Here is a 13,988-nt window from a genome sequence, read left to right on the forward strand (position 1 = left end):
CATCAAACTCTGAGAGTCAATAGCTTGTTTGAAATTCGATACAATAGGTGGCGTCAAAAGACACCAATAAATTCAATTCACAGAAAAATACCAAATTTAAGCGCTGGTAAACTTGGTAACAGCCTTTGTACCCTTTGAAACAGCGTGCTTCGCGAGCTCCCCTGGAAGAGCAAGCCTTACGGCGGTCTGAATCTCCCGAGAGGTAATAGTAGGCTTCTTGTTGTAGCGGACGAGCTTCGATACCTCGCTCGACAATTTCTCAAAAATATCATTAATGAAGGAGTTCATGATTCCCATGGCCTTGCTGGAAATTCCGATATCAGGATGAACCTGCTTCAAGACCCTAAAAATATAGATCTTGTAGGTCTCAATGTTCTTCTTATGCCTCTTCTTTCCCTTCTTGTCTCCGCTTTCCTTAGGCAGCTTTTTCTCGCATTGAATCATAGAGATGCTTTACTGATCAGTTATCTACATTCAAGACGGATCCAATTTCCCTTCTCCAAGGAATTGTGATCTTGTAACCTTTGATTGTAGTCTTTATCGAAACATGGGTGATCTGAGATCTTCTGATGTCCTAGATCACTAAGATCTCAAAGATCCGAAATATTGTGATCATCCACTTAAATTACAGAGGTATCCACATACTGCACCATGGACAGACTTCCAAAAATTCATCACTGTGGTATCCGAGATCCTTTCCTGTGACAGTCGTTCGAAACTTCATGAGAACCCGAGATCTGCACTTCATCTAGATATATGGAATTCCTGGACCATTTTACCATTATTTTATGCATTTAATTATTATCGTTGGGTTTCACTCTTGCTGTGACAGAATGAGGGTTTCTTCATAAATAGAGCTTGAGGTTTGGTCCATCAAGCTTCAAACAAACGATAAGGTTCAGATCGATTCTCTTTTGAAGGGCTTTCTTTCTTCTACCCTGCAGCTATGTCGAACAGTAATTTGCCTCGCAGAATCATAAAGGAAACTCAACGCTTGCTTACTGAACCAGCACCTGGTATAAGTGCTTCTCCATCTGAGGACAATTTACGGTATTTTAATGTGATGATTCTTGGTCCATCTCAGTCTCCATATGAAGGGGGTGTTTTCAAGTTGGAGTTATTTCTGCCTGAGGAGTATCCAATGGCAGCACCAAAGGTTCGTTTTTGACAAATATTTACCACCCAAATATTGATAAGCTTGGACGCATATGCCTTGATATTCTCAAGGACAAGTGGAGTCCAGCATTGCAAATTCGAACAGTTTTACTGAGTATACAAGCACTGTTAAGTGCACCAAATCCAGATGACCCTCTTTCTGAAAACATTGCAAAACACTGGAAGACAAATGAAATTGAGGCTGTGGAAACAGGTGATAGTGTGCACTTTTGGTTACAAATTACACATTTTCGATGAATAATTCGTCTATGATATCAAGTTCTCATTACTCTCAAATTTCTGCATACTTGAATAGGATTATGCTTGTTCATAAATTGGCTTTTAATACTCTGGAAAGTTTTCTCACTAATGTGTATAATAATTGATAGATTAATTAATAATATTTCTAAATCACGTTGAGTAATCCTTTTCTTCTACAGCAAAAGAATGGACAAGGCTGTATGCAAGTGGGGCCTGACATTCTACATCGATTCATTCAATAGTACTGTTCTAATGTGTAAGTTACAAGTGATTCAAATTTTCTGTCTAACCTAGCAAGCTCAATCTATAGACATGTAAGGGTTTTGAATTCCGTGCTGTTTTGTATGCTTGTTTACTTCATTAAAAAAATCATAGCGAACCACAGTGTTGACATTGCAGAAGCTCAAATATTTATAACATGATATGAGGGAAGGGAATACAAGAGCAGAATATCTGTTATCGCTATAGAGTGGTATTTAAAATACAAAATCTGGAATAAGTTTACCAATGGGTACTGTTCCAATTTTGAAGAAGAGGTAGTACTTTGGATGATTGGATTTTGTTTCTCATGTTAGTTAAAATGTTTGTTTCCAGTGGTATTTCCCTCTTGTCCTTTTCCTGTTTTCCTTGGAATGCTTGTTTTCTGTCGATGTTGTGTCCCATGAAAATATGTCACGAGTTTTTACACTGCTGGACCTATTTTTTTTTTCCTTCTTTCAAAAACTGAATTGGCCAAGCTAAAACCTTTCAACTTTCAAGTTATTCTTTTCTTATGGGGAAAGGGACACGTTGATGAGAGTTTATTAGCTTATTGCTTAATGGGCATATTTTATATGTTAAATACTTGTCAACGCTATACAGTAACCATTTTAATCATTGCTCACTTCAGGGCATTTGTGCGAATTAACAGGCCTTAAATGAGTGGGCCATCTTGCAGATGACCCACTTACATGAAGCCACAGAGAAGTACTTATTCCAGTTTATTCCAGTGTGAGAGTGCTTTCTAGTCCAGATCAAGCTTCCGATATTACATCTTTCTCTTTGATCTCGGATGCGAGGAGAGCTTTTGTGCATTGGGGCATTCACAACTATCGATGATGACATCAATAGCTGTTCTTCCATCTCTACGTCTTATTTCTACCTCTAGTGCTGAGTGGTTCTTTTCTCTTTGCTATGGTTTATTCTCTTGCTTTACACCTTCCTACTTTCTACTTCATTTTCATTTGCATTTGTTTATTTTTGGCACTTAGGAGTTGCCTTGGTACTGCTACATTATGATTGTGAATTGTTTGTACTTTTTAGTCCCATTGATCTCTTTTGGTCACTTTATCTCATCTTCTCTCTTTTACTGAAAATCAGAGGTAGTTTTTGTGCAAGCTTTTTTTTGACTTTTACTTTTCTCACATTATAAGGGGAGAAGATATAGCACTTGTCTTGCTTTTTAAAAGACTATTCTCATTGCACTATTTTGGTTTCTCGTGAACACTAATAGAATTTCAATTATCTCATCTTCTCTCTTTTACTGAAAATCACAGCTCGTTTTTGTGCAAGGTTTTTGACACTTATTTTTCTCACATTATATGGGGAGGAGATACAACACTTGTCTTGCTTTTTGGAAGACTGTATGTAGAGATTAAAACTTCATTTTGCTTTTAGGAAGACTGTATGTAGAGATCAAGACTTGTCATTTCATTTCAGATATTCTGCTGCAAGAGGAAGCTAGATGGCCTCATTATTGTCTGTGTGTTTTCTTTAGCTTTTATCCCTTTGCAGGAATTGTGAGAACCAGAGTTTGTAAGGCATTTTTATATTTGATGTATATTGATGATTTTATCTAAGTATTGCTTCTGTTCTTATTTCAGTGTTGATGTCTGTGGTCTGTGTTGACAAAATCTCCAAGTATTCTCTTTAGCCTTTCCCTCCAATATGATACAATAAACTGTAAAGTTTCTTTTGATTGAAGGTATTACTCTTGTAGTTTCTTTAGCTTTGGTATGTGAGAACTATCTTCTCTTTCCAAATTTTATTAAAATGCTAGATATTGATAAATAGAGAACCTATTGACAGATAGCCTGGATTAATCAATCAGAACATGTTTTAGCTGCCATTTAAAAATAGTCTTCTCGATAAATATTGAGTAATGTTTGGAGAAGATTTTGGATGGAACATCAATGGGAGTCTTAGAGGGGATGTTATACTCCCAAACGGGAATATTGGTGCCTCATTAAATAGTGTTTAGAGGTAATTTCGTTAATGGCTTTTAGCTTTGTATTTAAATTTTACAGAGTCATTAATATGTGGTGATACCTGAGTTATATCTAGGCTGAATGTCGGATGCAATGGCCCTGTAAATCAGGTGGAATGTTGCAGATTGAATTTTAAACTTGCTGGACAGATTTTAAATCTTCTATGAGCAGTTGTTGCCCTATAATATTCATCTTCTAGTACATATTTTCTTTTGTGTGATGGGTGCTGTTTTTGAAGTAATAATAAATATATATCAGTTTTCCTGATGATAATGAGCCTTGGAACTAGCTTTTGGAAAATTACAAAGACTCCCATGCAAAAAAAAAAAAAAAAAAATTCCACTTAGAGGTGAACAAAAAACGATGATCAATATTTTTGATCTGCTTTCAGTGACTAATCAAACACAAGAAGTGATGTTACATGGAAAGGCTACGCAAAAGTTATGTTTATGAAATATTTTGTTGGTATGTACTGAGTAGTATGTTTAACTTTATTGAATGAGGATAAATAAAGTGATACATGGTTATGGTTCAAGGTTCCAAATGTGGAATAAATACACCATGAACAAAAGGAAATACTGCAGATTTGGTTGTTCAAGGGATCTTCGTTTAACAATAGAAGCTCCTGATGACACAGCCCTGCATTTATGCCAGGTAAACTTACTGATCTGACTGAATTCTCTGACCACCCATTCTATCTGAAGTTCTGTTAAGTAGGTTACATTCCTAATATATTCAATTTCTGATTAGAAATATCTTATATATATTGGGTAAGGAATGCAACTTTATTCTAGTCTGCTCTCTTCTTCTGGCATGCTGTCTCAAAATTTAAACTTCTATTGAGATGCACATTGGTCTAGATATCTCTTTTATCTTTGAGGATTCAATTATGGATGAATTCTGATTTTTTTTTTAAATGATTGGGGCAAGCCTTGTATTACATATCATTAGATTCAGTAGGATTAAATGAAGATAGGCCCCAGATAGCCTCACTCGCTTACCCTAGCGAAAGGAAGTGGAGTAACTGGGTTTGAAGGGATGAAGGTTTGGACTACTCATTCATTGCAAGTGATGATTACGTTCTATGTAGTTAACATAATTTTTATCTCTAGATAGTGTGTACCATTAGGTATCCACTAGAAGGGAGTGGTATGCATTTATTTTAAAGTGCAAATGGTAGTTGTACAACATTGAACTTTCAGAACATGGATCATGAAGGTAAATCAAGTCTCTAAGAAGGTGTAGTAGGCATTGTTAGGTCCCCCTAGCAAGCAGTGGCATATGTTTATTTTCAAAGTACTGTTTGTAGTTCCCAACAAAATTGAAGATTTAGAACATGTAAACAAAGGTGGATTACGTCATAGGTGAAATATCAAGCAATAATTAACACAATTATTATTGACCATTACAAATATTGAAGTCCAAGCTTAAGGTGGGTAGTTCCTCCTATGAAAAAGGCATAGGCATCCCCTATGAATTTGAGTTAATGCACAATTATTGCTATCTTAATTGCATGATTGAATGAATAAAACTAGAGAGATTTCTCCTAAATTAGTCAATTTGTAAATTGAAGGAGGTGGGTGTTATTAATTGTTGCTTTAATTAGTTGTGATTTTGATTATCATGATTTTGTTGGAAAAGTTTATGTATGACGTTTCCTTTAACTATTAATTTTAATAATATCTATAATGTATTTTTGTACATTTATACAAAAAGTGGGTCGCAATGTTCCCCAGATATAGTCCTTCAGTTATAACAGAATTCGTGTTATAGATACCTTGGGAAAATTTTAACCTGCCCACCAGAAGGTTGGCAAGAGTTTCGGGAAGGGTTCCTAAGATTATGTGTCACCGTTTCTCCTTTATGTTCTAAGGAATTCGGGACGAAGTCCATTGTTAAGAGGGGGTGTATGTAGTGCCCACTCTAGTTTCCTGACCCGGATACGACATTATCTTAGACACTCTATTCTTCGAGGACCTCAGATTGAGGATATGGACCCATGACACTATTATTAGCGATTGAGATATTCATGGTTGTGATGTTTATGAATGCTTTCCATTGATATTATGGTAGCATGAATGGTTATGTATCTTATATATCAGTATTCTGATGATTGCAATATTAATAGTTAAGTTGGTCTCTATTTGAAATTATGATGAGGGTAGTAAAGAATATGTATGCTCTCTACTAAAAGCATAATGAGGATAAATTTTATAGATAGGTATATTTCTACGATGTTACGATGTGATAGCTTAATGAATATGTATGTTTCCATTGATGATTATTGATAATAGCCATGAGGGATGTGTCCCCTATGTTACCCACTTCCTTTAGTTCAGACTTACAATGGACAATGATGTGAATGACCAGGAATTGTTAACGATGCTATTATGATAATTGACTAACATTGAGAAACCGTGTTACTGATGATTATTGAGTATGGCAGGAAACCATCAGAGGCACTCGCATATGACATATGACACCTGGTTTGATGAAAATTTATATTACTTTATCTTTGAAAGTCTAAGTCGATCTTGGAATCTGCCATATATGTTTAACTATATTCTGATGATATATTAATGGTTGCAGGCACAGATTAGTTGCTTGACCGAATGACTCACATATGGGTAATGGGTTGTACAAGTGGATGGAACTACATGGGAGGGGTGGGACAGAGTCCCTGATCTCACCCACTAGCACTCCCACCGTGACTTGGGCTGGAAGGGTTGAGACACCTTCGCCTTGAAGATCACGATGCCATGAGGGCAGGTCCCAAAGTTGGGTCACTCATGAGGACTTTACTGGGGGGCGCGCATCAAGGCAGATTCCTTGATCCCCGACACCATTAGTCTCACTATAGCAGGCAACATAAGAGATGATAGTGGTCTATGACATTGCATTATACTTTCCCCTTGTAATCACTGGATGCTTGAAGGGCAAGTGGTGTGGCACCCTTGGAACTTCAAGGGAATTTCTTGAAGGGCACGACCAACTTGGCACCCTTGGCATCACAAATAAACTATTAGGTGTGGCACCCTTGGAACTTCTAGGGAAGTTCTTGAAGGGCACAACCAAACTGGCACCCTTGACATCACAGATAAACTATTAGGTGTGGCACCCTTGGAGCTTCTAGGGAAGTTCTTGAAGGGCACAACCAAACTGGCACCCTTGACATCACAAATAAGCTATTAGGTGTGGCACCCTTGGAACTTCTAGGGAAGTTCTTGAAGGGCACAACCAAACTTTGCATCCTTGGAATCATTAAAAATAAATAATAAGAAATAAATATAAGCAAGGAATGAAAACTAGGTAAATTTACATCAAGGGTAAATGATGATTAGAAACCAATGTAATTAAATCAAAAATAAAACTTGGAATAAGGAGGATCATAGGAAGAATTTAAAATAGAGTACCTTAAAAACTCTACCCTTCCCATTTTGGAAAATACTAGGAAGATTATGTGGTTTAATTAGGAAAAAGGGGAAAGACAAACATAATGGTTAATCCTAAACTAATTAAGAAAAGAGGAAGGTGAATTAAAATGAGAATAATAAATTAAATTTAGAGAAATGTAGAGAAGCTCCATGTGTCAACAACCAACATAAGAATATCCATCTAGGAGATAACCTGAGTTAAATTAGGGAGTAGATTGGGGATAAAATCTTGACTCATTAATTGACTTCAAGTAATGAACACAAATTAAGGAATAAAAGGGGAATAAAGAGACAACTAGGAGAAGAAATAGGAATCTTGTTGAGGTGAGGAAAATATTAGTTTAAATAAAAAATTTAAGTAAATAGTTTTGGGAGAACCTTGATGTGAGAATGACACATGGGTGGGTGAATAATCAAGCTATTGAATTATAAAAAAAATAATTAATTATGCATGACATGACAAGTGTCACCTATGAGGACTCCTATAAAAGAAGGGGCAAGCCATGGGAGAAGGGACTTTTGGGGGGAACCCTATTGTTGGATGGATGAGATGTTGTGAGAGCAGTGATTACGAAGCTATAGTGAGTTTGGTGAGGTAGAGGATTCAGAGAGGGGACTCTTGAGCCAAGGTGTGCTCTCCTCTACTAGCTAGTGCTTGTCTCCATTGTACAACCCCATTGCAGCTCGGGGGTCCGCGGGGAAGAAGAGTACCCAAGGAGTAGGCTGGGAGGTTAACCAGTGAGTCTTCGCATTCGGATCAAGTGCGTCATCATTCACTCGCGGAGGTGACCAGCTACAAGGGAATACTAGCAACAACAGAGCAAGCGGAGTCTCGCCTTCTGGTGAACGATACATATGTATTTCATTACTATTGATCTTAGTTAAAGGTATGAAAATGTTATGGTATGTTCCTGAAATGAGTGGTAGGAATGTGTGTGCTAAATAAATTTGAATCTCAATGCGTTTCTTTAAAAAAAAAAATGTATACAGTCTGGGTATGGTCCTCACATTAAACCTCTGGAGTATTGTCTCGACATACTTCCTGTGGTTTAACCAGAGCTTCCTCTTTGACCGATCTCTTCTAATTTCCATGCCCAAAATATAGTTTGCAGCACCAAGATCTTTCATGTCGAATTTGGAGGACAATTGGGTCTTCAAATACTGGATAATTTCTTTGTCATTTCCAACCAACAACATATCATCCACATACAAGACCAGATAAATAATACGGTCACCAATTAATTTAAAATACACACAATGATCTGCTTTGCTTCTGGTGAAGCCAAGTCCCCGTATAAATGTATCAAATTTCTGATACCACATCCTTGGGGACTGTTTTAACCCATACAGAGACTTCTTTAACTTGCATACCAGTTCTTTCTTACCCTTCACCGCAAAGCCTTCAGGTTGCTTCATGTAGATTTCCTCTTCCAAATCCCCGTGAAGAAATGTTGTCTTCACATCCATCTGTTCTACCTCAAAATCAAAAGCAACAGCAACAGATAAAAGTAATCTAATAGAAGTTACCTTGGCAACAGGAGAAAAAATATCACCAAAATCAATTCCCGGCACCTGGGAATAACCTTTTGCTACCAACCGAGCTTTGTATTTCTCCACCTTTCCTTCTTCATTTGTCTTCTTCTTGAACACCCATTTGCTGCCAATGGGTTTCCTTCCAGCCGGAAACTCCACCAGATCCCAAGCCTCATTTTTGTGCAAAGACGCCATTTCATCGACCATGGCTTCTTTCCAGAGTTTTCCATCCTCTGAATCCACTGCTTCCTTCACAGTTCTGGGATCATTATCAGTAACAGACAAAGCAAAATTTGAACTGAAAGCAGATGGACTATACCTTTCTGGCTGCCTTCTTTCTCGAACTGATCTTCTCACAGCCGGAGTTTGTGGCTCTTCATCTTCTAATTCCTCCTCTGCTGCAGAGTCTGATTCTTCCTCCTTTGGCTCAAACTCTATCTTCTCAGGTTCCTTTGGTTGGACTTCATGTTGAATAACATCTTTTACCTCTCTGAACAACACATCTCGGCTGTACACAACCTTCCGTGTGACTGGGTTCCAAAGCTTATAACCCTTTAAACCATCCTTATACCCAATAAAGATGCACTTTTCAGATTTACTATCCAACTTGGTTCGTTTCTCCTTTGGAACATGTACATATGCATCACATCCAAATACCCTTAGATGTGAAAGAGAGGGCTTCTTACCAGTCCATACTTCTTGTGGAGTCTTATCCTCCAACGTTGATGAAGGTGATCTGTTGATCAGGTAACATGCAGTATCCACCGCCTCTGCCCAGAATTCCTGTCCTAACCTGGCACCACTGAGCATGCTTCTTGTCCTTTCCATCAACGTCTTGTTCATTCTTTCTGCGACTCCATTTTGCTGAGGTGTATATGGAGTAGTCTTCTGTCGTGCTATACCACACTTCTTACAAAATTCTTCAAATTCCTTGCTGCAAAATTCTCCACCATTATCTGTCCTCAGCACCTTTATCTTCTTCTCTGTCTGATTTTCCACCAGAGCCTTAAATTCTTTAAACCTGTCAAAGACTTCAGATTTCTTCTTAAGAAAATATATCCATGTATTCCTTGCGAAGTCATCTATGAATGATACATAGTACACAGACTTACCCAGTGATGGAACCTTCACAGGTCCAAACACATCACTGTGCACAAGCTCTAATATTTGTTTCGTCCTCTTACCACCAGAGGGGAAACTCACCCGATTCTGCTTCCCATATACACAATTTTCACAGAAATCAAAATCCAGAGAGCTATTATTCATACCTTCTACCATACCTTTACCATGAAGTATTCGAAGGCCCTTCTCTCCAATATGTCCAAGCCTTTGGTGCCACAACATGGTCTTCTCTCTAGAGACCACTAGATTCTCTACTCCATTTTCAGGAACCATAGAACTATTGCACCCATCAACAACAATGCTACCTTGCAGCTTGTACAGAGTTCCAATCCGAACTCCCCACATTAATATCAGTGCTCCTCGAACCATCTTGCAGGTATCTTTCTCGAACACCGTCTTTACACCTGCATCATCCAACTTGCTTACAAAAATCAGATTTTTGGCCAATGCAGGAATATGTAGAACACCCGGAAGTGTTCTAACCCTTCCACCTTGCAACTTCAACTTTACTTTTCCCCGACCAATGATTCTAGCCTTCCTATCATCTCCTAAGAAGACATCACCACCATCGTATTTCTCATACTCGCAGAACCACTCTCTATGGGGAGTGAAGTGAAAGGATGCACCTGAGTCAATCAACCATGCCTCATGATCTACATGTGTACTTGAAGAAGCCAAGTACACATCCCCACCTTCATCTGAGGTGGTTTTTGCCTCTGCAGAAGGAGCATCATCAGATCCCTTTCCTTTATCAGGAGCTTTATATTTACAATCCCTTCTGAAGTGCCCTTCCTTTCCGCATTTCCAGCACACCACCTTTGTAGGTTTTCCTGGAGATTTAGATCTCCCTCTATATTTAGATCTCCCACTCGATGACTTATTTTTGTTTCTGTTCTGGGACTGTCCTCGTACAGACAAGGCATCACCATTCTGGTTGTCCATATTTTTTCGTCTCATCTCCTCCGTCAGCAAGGCTGAGACTATTTCATCAAACTGCAAAGCAGTTGCATTGCTACCTATTGCAATAACCAGACTATCCCACGAATCTGGTAGAGAACACAACAGACTGATGCACTTATCTTCATCTAAAATTTTAATATCAACAGATAATAACTGACTTACCACAGTATTAAACGCATTCAGATGCTCTGTCACCGAGTCTCCATCTTTCATCCTCAGGTTATACAGCTTTTTCCGCAGGAACAATTTATTCACTAGAGACTTAGATTGGTACAAAGTCCCTAACTTGACCCACAAAGCCTTTGCCGTAGCTTCCCCTGATACACAATCGTATTGTGCTCTTTGCCTTCCGATCCAACTTCTTCCATTCTTCATCGGTCACTCTCGATGGTTTAGTACCCGGATCTACCGCGATCCACTGATATTTATCCACCAACAGATCCTCCATCTTGAGTTTCCACAACTCAAAATTCTGACCATTGAACTTCTCAATCTCTATCTTTCCACTGCTCGCCATCTTCTTTCACCACCAGAATCGATCTCGCAGATCTCCCACTGAACAGGGTCTACCACAGGCCCGAGCGAAACCCCTCAGCAACAAAGGCGTCCCCTTGAAGCCAAAACAACTCTGATACCAAATGTAGGTTTTAACTCTGTATAGAAATTACCTGCATACGAATTCTTAAACAAAGAAAATAAACAATGCGAGAGCATAACCCATAAAACACATATGCACAGAGATTTTTCCCTGGATCCCAAAACTGGGACTACCAGCTTGATTTTTCATTATTTTCCTTTCAATGTTACAACACATATTTATACATGCCGAAGCATCCAATACCATGGACCGAAAACCATCGCATCCAATACCATGGACCGAAAACCATCGCGTCCAAAAAACATGTGCGAAAATCATGCACAAAACCATAGGTGGGTCCGCCCAACCTAACATATGGTCCAAAACCAAAATTTTCCGGGGCGCTGCCCCGGACCCCATAAAGTGGGGTTACGGGTGCCCTTCAAACCCCCTATTAACTACGTGGAAAGAATATAACACAACCCAACATACATCACTTAAAGCATCATCCGTTGTTGGATTTTCATGCGAGGGAGAGTGTTCTTCATAGGAAGATTCCACATGTTGATATAGTATAGGAATCCGCCCTTCAAGATGTGGAATCTGATTATCAAATTCTTGAAATGATTTTGCTTTTGCGAATCTATCCAAGTGATCAAGTTGCCGCTCAACATCATTGTCAGTTTTGGATGATTCAAGGAAAATTACATCTCTAGATACAACAAATTTCTTATTTACTTCATCATAGAGGCGGTATGCTTTGGAGGTGTTTGAATACCCCAGGAAGATACACTTACGACTTCTAGCACCAAGTTTGTTTCTATGTACCTTTGGTATCAAGGCATAACAGGTGGAACCAAAGACCTTGAGATGCTTTACCGATGGAACATGTCCATATCACATTTCATATGGAGTCTTGTTTCTTATAGCATTAGATGGACATATATTCTTTATATATGCAGCACATAGAGCAGCATCAGCCCAAAACATTATCTTTACATTCTTGAAAAAGAGCATGGATCGTACCATATTTAAGATTGTCTTATTCATTCTTTCAGCTACACCATTCTGTTGGGGATTATAAGGCACAATTGTTTGATGTTTGATCCCATGTTGGCGAAGATAGTTTTCAAATTCATTTGATGTGTATTCTTTTCCATTATCAGTGCGAATAGACCCAATATGAGATTGTGCATCATTTTCAATCCATTTATGAAAATTCTTGAATGTTTGAAAAGCATCAGATTTGTTATTCAAAAAATAAACCCAACACATTCTGGTGTAGTCATCAATAAATGTCATGATATATTTATTTTCATTTGCAGAAGGAACAGGCATTGGACCACATAAATCTGAATGAATGAGTTCAAGTTTTCTATGCGCTCTTGAATGTGAATCATGAAAGGACTGTTTGCTATGCTTTCCTAGAATGCAAGCATCACATTGCTTAAGTTTCCTAGGAATTGTAAGCAAACCAGCAACACCATTTTTCTTCAACAAGCGGAGACTGTCATAGTTCAAATGTCCAAATCTAGCATGCCATAATAAACTTGATGGAAGTGTACCTTCTTCATGATGAGAATTATATGAGAAATGTTGTGCATGAGCAGAGGTTCCTTGCAATTGAGAAGCCTTTCTTCTTCTATTCCCCTCATGACAAGTGAGTGGTTAGATGCTTTTCTTACCTCAAGCTTGCCATCAAACATATGAATGGAGTGACCTTGCTAGCGGATGTGGACCAAGGACAACAAGTTTCTCTTGAGCCGTGGGAGATATAGAACATGATCCAGAAGAAAGTCTGGAAGACCAGGCAGTTTAAGCCTGATTATGCCAAGCCCCGATGGCTTGATTTTTGATTGATCTGCAAAGTATACTACTCCATCAACATTGTCAGTGAAATCTTCAAAACAATCTTTGCTATGAGTCATGTGGCAGGTTGCTCCTGAATCAAGCAACCAATCATTTTTCCAAGAAGCAAGTGAAGCATTAAATAAATCTTCATTTATTCCAATGTTACATTGTGTCACAACATAGTGAGCGGATTCAGGTGCTTTACCTTTGTCTGTATCATCAGTTTTACCTTTCTGTTGGTTTCTTTTCTGCTCAATTTTGTCCCATGGTAGCTTGCATGTAGAGGCATCATGTGATCCATTTCTTTTGCAGCGAATGCAGTGCAAATCTGCCTTTTCTCCTTGAGAATGTCTGCCCCCCGCCTCTGAAATATCTTCCTCTTCCTCTTGAATGCATATTGTAACAAAAGACTTTTGCTGCAAAATTTTACTCTTAAAAAAATATACTTCTGATGTGACTGGACAGCAAACTCAAATGTCAATTTACATTCATCTGGATAGAATATAATTGAATTTGGAAAAGTGAGCACCAAGAAAGGCTTATCGATGGAATAAGATGACAACCCACGAAGGAACGGATCATATGAATAGAGGAAATAACGCATACACAAAAACTCATACTCGCCCTGTTCATTTATATGTCAAATACATAAATCTACATAAAGCACAACGTTGTATGCGATATCTTTTGCTACATCCTTTGCGACATCGGTGGCAATCTCGGCGGCCGTTCTATGATTTACAAATGAATGTCACAAAAAAATTATGTGAAAATGACAAAAACTATGAAATGGGGGCGACACAAATGCGTATTGTGAGCGAGGGAAGGTAGTGGATGGACGAGTTGATG

General features: G+C 38.4%; 1 protein-coding gene and 1 pseudogene across 2 annotated transcripts; one reads left to right on the plus strand and one right to left on the minus strand.

Moving 5' to 3' along the window:
- Nucleotides 1-96: 96 nt before the first annotated feature.
- LOC149145276 (histone H2B.1-like) lies at nt 97-444 on the minus strand. The gene has a single exon (XM_089452393.1). The coding sequence runs from the start codon at nt 442-444 to the stop codon at nt 97-99; it is 348 nt and encodes a 115-aa protein (XP_089308519.1).
- A 424-nt stretch (nt 445-868) lies between these two features.
- On the plus strand, nt 869-1,660 carry LOC149145277 (ubiquitin-conjugating enzyme E2 35-like; annotated as a pseudogene). Its single transcript, XR_016264058.1, has 2 exons — nt 869-1,369; nt 1,596-1,660. The product of XR_016264058.1 is annotated as a ubiquitin-conjugating enzyme E2 35-like (transcript).
- Nucleotides 1,661-13,988: the final 12,328 nt, after the last annotated feature.

Source organism: Pinus tabuliformis, chromosome X (assembly GCF_031772625.1).
Source record: "Pinus tabuliformis cultivar Carrire ecotype Pingquan chromosome X, CPIR1, whole genome shotgun sequence".
In the NCBI taxonomy this organism is placed as follows: domain Eukaryota; kingdom Viridiplantae; phylum Streptophyta; class Pinopsida; order Pinales; family Pinaceae; genus Pinus; species Pinus tabuliformis.

Bases quoted from the DNA above. Each gene is read 5' to 3' on its own strand.
- LOC149145276 (XM_089452393.1), bottom strand. From the start codon at position 444: ATGATTCAATGCGAGAAAAAGCTGCCTAAGGAAAGCGGAGACAAGAAG.